General features: G+C 37.5%; 1 protein-coding gene across 1 annotated transcript; it reads left to right on the top strand.

Moving 5' to 3' along the window:
• Window positions 1-985: 985 nt before the first annotated feature.
• On the top strand, window positions 986-2,074 carry LOC127123148 (metalloendoproteinase 1). Its single transcript, XM_051053396.1, has 3 exons — window positions 986-1,579; window positions 1,637-1,646; window positions 1,719-2,074. The coding sequence occupies exons 1-3, from the start codon at window positions 986-988 to the stop codon at window positions 2,072-2,074; spliced, it is 960 nt and encodes a 319-aa protein (XP_050909353.1).
• The last annotated feature ends 6,070 nt before the right edge of the window (window positions 2,075-8,144 follow it).

Consider the following 8,144-nt stretch of genomic DNA (forward strand, 5'->3'; position numbering starts at 1 on the left):
TCATCACCCTATATATAGATTATGGTCCCCAATATACCCTACAACAAGTAGATTATCTCTTCTCTCCATCGGAAGAGTATTCAAGACATTGGGAATACCGATTGAGAAAGAATCATACGAACCATCAGATATTTGTTGTTTGTGTTCTAATTTTCAAGATTACCGTCAACAGAAATTTTCTCAATAGATCTGGATATTCTTGCAATCTCTTCTCTTATATACTAACATATCGTATATCATATAATTATATATATATATATATATATATATATATATATATATATATATATATATATATATATATATATATATATATATATATATATATATATATATATATATATATATATATATATATATATATATATATATATATATATTTGTATTATCTATTCTATTGTGGTATATGACATAATATCTAAAATATTTAGTTGTGATTAATTGTTATTGATTTAATTCAAACGTTATCAATAATAGATCATTTTTCTTATATTAATTTTAATATTTTAGTCCCTGGATCAATAACTAAAGAATAAAAATTAATTCAAGCGGCCATGATTATAATTTGCATTATCACAGCATTAGCAAATTAGCAATAGCCACAGTTTACACTCCACTCACTATCGCTGACCTAAAATCACAAATTAAAACCATGTGAATAAAAACGTAGCATTACATAGCTAGTTATCGCTTTTGAATTTGCTTTTATCACTTTGAACGTCACAAGAGGCAAACGTGCAAATTGTCTCCTTGGTATTAGATTTCATTGACTTGTTGTATGAGTGTTTCAAGGATCACTTGTTCTTTAACATATTTGAAACCTCTACCTGTTGACTAAGAAACAACAATTACCAACAGCCATTATCAAAAAATGAAATAAATTACAAACAAACATTGATGTCTAAACTATCAACTTCATGTTTCTCCTATATATATTCTTCTTATGCTCATTTACACTCACAATTTTGTCTATGCATTAATTAACATGATGAACTTATATCAATTTGAATTGTTCTTATTCCTTCTCCTTATCATTCTCAATACAACCTACCAACAATCTCCTCAATCAGATGAACCGCTACCAATAAATATTAAAGTCGTATCTGAAATCAAACAATATTTGTACGATTTTGGCTACCTCAAAGAGTCAAAGATGGACTTCGATGAAGTTCTAGACAAAGATACAGTATCCGCTATTAAAACCTACCAACAGTTTTTCAATCTCCAAGTTACCGGTGAACTAAATACTGAGACTTTACAACAAATATCGTTACCACGATGCGGTGTTCCAGATATGAACTTCGAGTATGGCTTTACCGTTCCAGATATGAACTTCGAGTATGGCTTTCCCGATGCAACTAATACATCGAAACCGAAAGGAAACAAGTGGTTTCCTAAGGGCACGAAAACTCTCACCTATGGTTTTCATCCCATAATTGATATGTCAATCTACCTGACCGACGTGATCAGAAATGCCTTCACGCGATGGTCGACGACCACTAGGATCATGAGTTTCAACGAGACAACATACGATGACGCTGACATTAAAATTGTATTCTACATTATTTATTACAACGATGTGGTTGATAGGGTTCTAGTGGCAGATACTTTTATTAGTTTGAATGTTGATTCAAAGGTTAAGTCGGGTGTGATGCTTTTCCAAGCTACGAAGCGTTGGATGTTGCCAACTGACAACGACACTTGGTTGTGGTGGTTAGGAGACATTGATTTGGAGAGTGTGGCAATGCATCAAATAGGCCATTTGCTTGGACTTGATCATTCTTCCCATAATGAGTCAATTATGTATCCAGCAATATTGCCATCACAAAAAAGGAACGTGCAGATTACAGATTCTGATAACAAAACCATTCAACAACTCTATACCACCGATGCTATCAAAGACAGTGCAAACTCTGGTTATACCACCGATGCTATCAAAGACAATGCAAACTCTGGTTATATCACCAATGCTACAAAAGACAATTATAGTGGGAGCTTCAAACTTTTTGTGTCTAGTTCTGGTTTTCTTACCTCTTTGTTCCTTGGAATTACTTTGTTGGGTTTGTTGAACTAGCTTCTTAATTGACGAATTTGTGTAATACTATACTTTCTATGCCATTTTCAGTTAATGCATAATAATTTTGTTGTTATTGTATTATATACTTATTGCACATGATTGGTAATTGATTATGAGCTTAAATATTCAAACCATCATCTAAATATTAAGGTAAGTGGAATTAAAAATTATTGAACATGATTGGTAATTTGAACATGATTGGTAATTGATCATGAATTTTTTTTTTGATCACTTGTATGAGTAGGTGGAATGAAACCTTTTATATTTTTGATTTTAGTTTGATTTAAAATAAAATCTCAAAGTGTTTTTAAACCATGCAAATTTGAGATTTTTGTTTGATTCGAATTATGGAGTCAAACACATTTTATGATTCAAATCAGATTGGACAGAGACAAAACTGGATTATTTGATTCAAATCATTTTTACGGATTTTTTACCAATATACCCCACTTTTTCAATTAATTTCCCAAAATAACCCACTTTTTAAAAAATTTCCCAATCTACCCCACTTTTAGAGGGAGGCGCCAATTGGATTGGCGCCCCCTCTTAAAAATTACAAGGAGGCGCCAATTGGATTGGCTAGGGCACCTGCCCTAGCCAATCCAATTGGCGCCTATGTGTATTTTTTAAGAGGGGGCGCCAATCCAATTGGCGCCTCCCTTAAAAAAGCCTCAAATGAAAAAACTTCCAACATGAAAGTTGTATATCTTTTCAAGACAATGAATTTGGATATAAATTTTGCAACATTTGGATTTTTTTTGAGAAAGTTATGGGCAGTTGAAGTTGGACTTCTGAGTTTTTCAACTGCTATCTGACCTATAATGTTTTGTATTATTGCATGTGTTTCTTTTAGGAATATGAATTTTTGTCCAACATAACATTTGAAGTAGACATCTTAAATTTTCCAATGCACTTGGTCCCACCTCAGAATAATTAAAAATGAGTGAGTTATGTCCCTGCGAACTTGACCCAAAATTAGGGTTTCTGTCAAAATGACCTATAATGTTTTGAAATTAATGATGAGCTTCCAAGTTTCAAATGGATTTTTGATGAACATGAAAGTTGTTCATATGGCGACTGTTGTTAAAACTTGAATGGAGGCACCAATTGGATTGGCTAGGGCAGGTGCCCTAGCCTAGGGTAGGTGCCCTAGCCAATCCAATTGGCGCCTATGTGTATGTTTTAAAAGGAGGCGCCAACTCAATTGCCGAGTCCCTCATAAAATGCCTTTTTTGTCTTATAAATAGATGCGTAGTGTGACCTATTGTTCCACAATTCATATAATCATTTGGCTATCATGTTTGGTGTTCGTCGCCGATACGGTAAGGTGATTTATGCGAGAGACAAACCTCAATTGCTGATGCTGTTTTGGAACATCACCACGTTAGATCAACTGAAGAGGGAGCTGGTTCGCTGGTTAGACGGGAAAATACCAGAAGGGGAAAAAATCAGAAGTATTGAGAGACTTGACAGTATCTTTGGTTGGGTGCGAATGAGGACTGATAAGGATGCTAGGGAAATGATGTTCGGTCGAGACGACATTAATTTGATTGTTGTAATCAGTTAGAATTATTTATGTTTTCAGATGTTTTGTACTAATGTTGGTTATGAAACTCGTTGTAACAAGAACTTAATGATATATAATGATTGATTGTTACAGAAATACAATGTTACAAAAAGCATAAGATGTAGATACAATGTTACAAATAGCTTAAGATCTAGATATCATGTTACAATAAGCTTAAGATCTAGATGATGTTCCTTGATTGGGACAGTTGTTTTTGTTGTGTCCTGGTTGACGACAGATACTACATAATCTTATCATTTTATCTGTGGAATCCATCTCTGTTCTTATACGTGTGCTGTTTGGCCTTCCTTTCTTCTTTCTACGCATCTCTTCATTGTGCCAAACAATATCTCCTTCATATGGAGGCCAGTAATCCTCCATTGGTAGTACTGAAATGCTTTGACTATATACGTTCATGATGGTGTTGGCCTTGTACACATCAGATAAATAGGTGTAAGCGTCTTGACGAGTATAAGCGCATGCTGCAATGACATGGGAGCAAGGTATGCGGAAGGCCTGAAATTTTCCACAATCGCACCAACTTCTGTGTAGTTTCACCGCGTAGGCTAAATTTGGTCTCCCCTCGCTGTTGCCCATTGTTTCCTGGACGCTGAAATTTTATCTATGACGGTCAAACACTGTTACAGCGTGTGTCGTAGCTTTGATGCTCTCCTCTTTCATGACCTTCATGCAACATTCACTGAATACTTGTCCGGACATTAACACTGCACTCCATCTTTCACCTCTGGTTGCGAACATAGAAGCCAACCTATAGTAGGTTGATCTTACCAAGGCGGTTATTGGGAGGTTTCGAATTCCTTTGAAAACCCCGTTCATGCATTCCACAATGTTTGTTGTCATGTGGCCCCATCGACAACCACCGTCAAATGCTCTTGTCCACTGCTCTACTGGGATGTTAGTTATCCATCTCCCCGCGTCTTCATTAGACAGTCGAATCTCATCACGATAATATTGAAAAGACGGTTGAGTTAAAGCATACCCAGCATTTACCACCTTCTTGCGAAGATTCTTATCTTTTATAGCACGCATGAAGTTTTGTGCAATGTGTCTGATACAGTAGACATGTGTAGAAGGAGGATCATGCCATCCGTTGTCATGGTTGTTGTAGGCACTTTCGATGGCAGCATGTCTATCAGAAATCAGACATAGATTGGCTTGTGGTGCGACATGCGTTCTGAGATGTCGAAGAAAGAAACCCCATCCAGCAGCCGTTTCACCTTCAACAAGAGCAAAGGCAACGGGAAATACATTGTTGTTACCGTCTTGTGCAACTGCCATGAGCAACGTACCCTTGTATTTTCCATATAACCAAGTGCCATCAATTTGCAGGAGAGGTTTGCAGAATGCGAAACCTTTGATGCAAGGGTCAAATGCCCAAAAGAGACGGTGAAATATTCTATTACCTGTAGCACAGGTTCCGTCTGGCATCATTGCTGGCACTGTCTCCAGAATTGCCACAGTTCCTGGGACATAAGTTTTTAGTGCCCATAAAAACCGTGGTAATTCCTTGAATGAGTCATCCCAGTGGCCGAAAACCTGCTCAACAGCCTTTGTCCTCGCAATCCATGCTTTCTTGTAAGATGGAGTATAATTATATGTTGTTCGGATATGTGATATAATTATACTCACCTTCACTGATGGGTCTTTATTTACCAATGGCAGAATGTCTCGACATATCAATGCTGTGCTCAGTTTACGGTGATCTTGTTCAACGGTTGTTGCGACGCAACTGTGTGGTGGGTCTATTGAAGCGATCTCCCAAGAGTCATTTTTCTTCTTGTAAGATGCAGCCAAACGAAACTTACAAAGCATGTTACGACATTCGATAACATACCTTCTTGAATCAGTGCGTTTCACCGTAAAGTCAACAAAGTTGTTCATGTGGTATTTTTTGATTGCCAAGACACATTCCTCTTTGGTACGAAACATGTCTCCCACCTTTAATTCGCCTACTGGTCTCGGATACGGATTATAGAAGACACTGTCGGACATTTCATCGTCGTGAAGATCCATATTTGTCATATGTTGAGGAGGAATATAGGCATGAGTAGGAGGTATTGGTGGTGGTTGAGCCTCATCTTCATCGTCGTTATTTAGGATGTGATCAACCTGTATCTCAGTCTCCTCTTCTTCTTCATCAACAACGTCGACCTCTACTTCTGCTTCTGGGTTGAGTTCATCTGACCATTGTGCATCATCTACAGCATCTCCACCAGCTGGATCCTGATCTGTTAGTTGAGACTGTTGAGACGGTATACATGGTTGTAGAGTAATGTACAACTCGATACAATCCATGCCTGAATGTTCATGACTAAGAAACATGCTTTGTACATCTTCATCGTCTCGTATCTTTAGGGGGAAAAACTTGCATTGACCATTCTCAAAAAATATAGGATTCTGATATGTCATCTTTGACACAATACCTGATGCTATAAAGGATTGTATTCTTTTTTTGAAATGCAAAAAGGTTTCATTTCTCTTCATCGAAACTCTAATGGTATCAGTGTTTCTAAAACAAAAACCATGAAGCTCAGACTCAAAAGTTTCACCGTTGCAGTGAACGTTGATACTGTATAATGATGAAGATGACATTTTGGAGATGAAAAGTATTTTGCAAGTGCAGATGAATGTGAGTGAAGATGAAAAGTATTTTGGAGATGAAAAGTATTTTGCAAGTGCAGAGGAATGTGAGTGAAGATGAAAAGTATTTTGGAGATGAAAAGTATTTTGCAAGTGCAGATGAATGTGATAGTAAGACACTTGAATAGATGGTATCAGTGTCTCACATTGAAGCTAGTCTGAGATACCGTGTCAAGCATGCAAGTAATTTCAGAGATGAGGTGTCTGTCATGCAATACAGTGTGACTTGATGTGTCAAGCATGCTAGGTAGTCAAGAGTTGATGTGTCTGTCATGCAAGACAGAAGTGAGTATTCAGCATGCAGGATAGTAGAGAGCCACGTGTCTGAGATGATGTGTCAATCCTGCAAGACAGTGTGAGTTGATGTGTCAGCCAGGCAAGCTATCAAGAAGGTAGTTATCAGCATACAGGACACAAGACAGACACGTGTCGGACACCTAAGATGGTCAGAGATGACGTGTCAATCATGCAAGCCAACCATAAGTGATTTGTTCAGCATGCAGGAGACAACAATGCCACGTGTCAGACATGCAGAAGGTGGCGCCAATTGGTTTGGCGCCTACCTTTAAGGCTTGTACATGGTCGCCAATTTGAATGGCGCCCCCATGGAGTCAGTCCTCGAAACCATGCATTCAGAACTAGCCTTGCATGCATGTACCCTATGGTGTCGCCAATTTGAATGGCGCCCCCTCCTTAAAATTGTACATGGTCGCCAAATGAGGTGGAGACACCATGCAAACACATTTTTTCATGCACTCCTCGATTTTCCTATAAATTGATCCACTCCTTCAACAATTCTTCCACACCAACATTCTCACTACCTCATCTACATTTCTCACTACTTCATCTACATTACTTCTTTTACAATTTCATCTTCAACAAAATCTTCCATTTTCATCTACACCAACTCCCCAACAATATGTCTTTACTCACAATGGGCGAAGCACACAGAGGAACAGTTGCAAACATCGCGACATACGTAAGTTTTTTCGTATACTTTATTTTTATGTTTCATCTCCACCAACCCCATTTTATTTTGAAATACCGACTTAGTCAAGTGTTACATTATTTCTATTATAGGAAGTCTCAAGGTTTCGCACTCGAGTCCACGAATTTGTCCCAATGGACCCGATGATTCAACCTTATGTTGAACTCGCCGGTTTTGGTCACCTTAGCAAAATTATGTCTTGGTCTATAGATAACAAATTCATTCTAGCCTTATGCGAAAGATGGAGGCCAGAGACACACACATTTTGGTTTCCAACCGGTGAGTGTACCGTGACGTTAGAAGACGTCTACATGCTTTTAGGACTACGAATTGAAGGCAAAGCTGTTAATGGTAAGACCAACTTTCCAAATTCAATTTGCATGGAGCTTTTAAACGTTGATTTGTTAGATGATAATGCTAGGGGACAAGGTATACTACTATCACGCCTAAAGTCATATTATAATAGTTTTTATTTAGATGAGCATTCTACCGAAGATGCTCGAATCATCAAAACTAGGTGTTACATTATGTTGTTACTAGGATCCTTTTTATTTCCCGAAGGTAGTGGTTCTAGCATGCATATTATGTACTTACCTTTACTTAGACATATAGATAGAATAGGTAGTTATAGTTGGGGATCCGCATGTCTAGCCTATCTCTATAGTTCTTTGTGCAAAAACTGCCACAAAGATACTTCTACATTTTCTGGATGTGCTGTTTTGCTACAAGCATGAGAATGGTCAAGACTACCGTCTCTAGCACCGGTCAATAGCAACCCCTTCACTTTTCCATATGCAAAAAAGTAAGTTGTTTAAATTGCTATATCTTTACTTCCTTCCTTACAGTTTATT

The sequence above is a fragment of the Lathyrus oleraceus genome, chromosome 2 (assembly GCF_024323335.1).
Source record: "Lathyrus oleraceus cultivar Zhongwan6 chromosome 2, CAAS_Psat_ZW6_1.0, whole genome shotgun sequence".
NCBI lineage: Eukaryota > Viridiplantae > Streptophyta > Magnoliopsida > Fabales > Fabaceae > Lathyrus > Lathyrus oleraceus.

Excerpts from the sequence above, each read along its gene's own strand:
- LOC127123148 (XM_051053396.1), top strand. The coding sequence starts at position 986 with ATGATGAACTTATATCAATTTGAATTGTTCTTATTCCTTCTCCTTATC.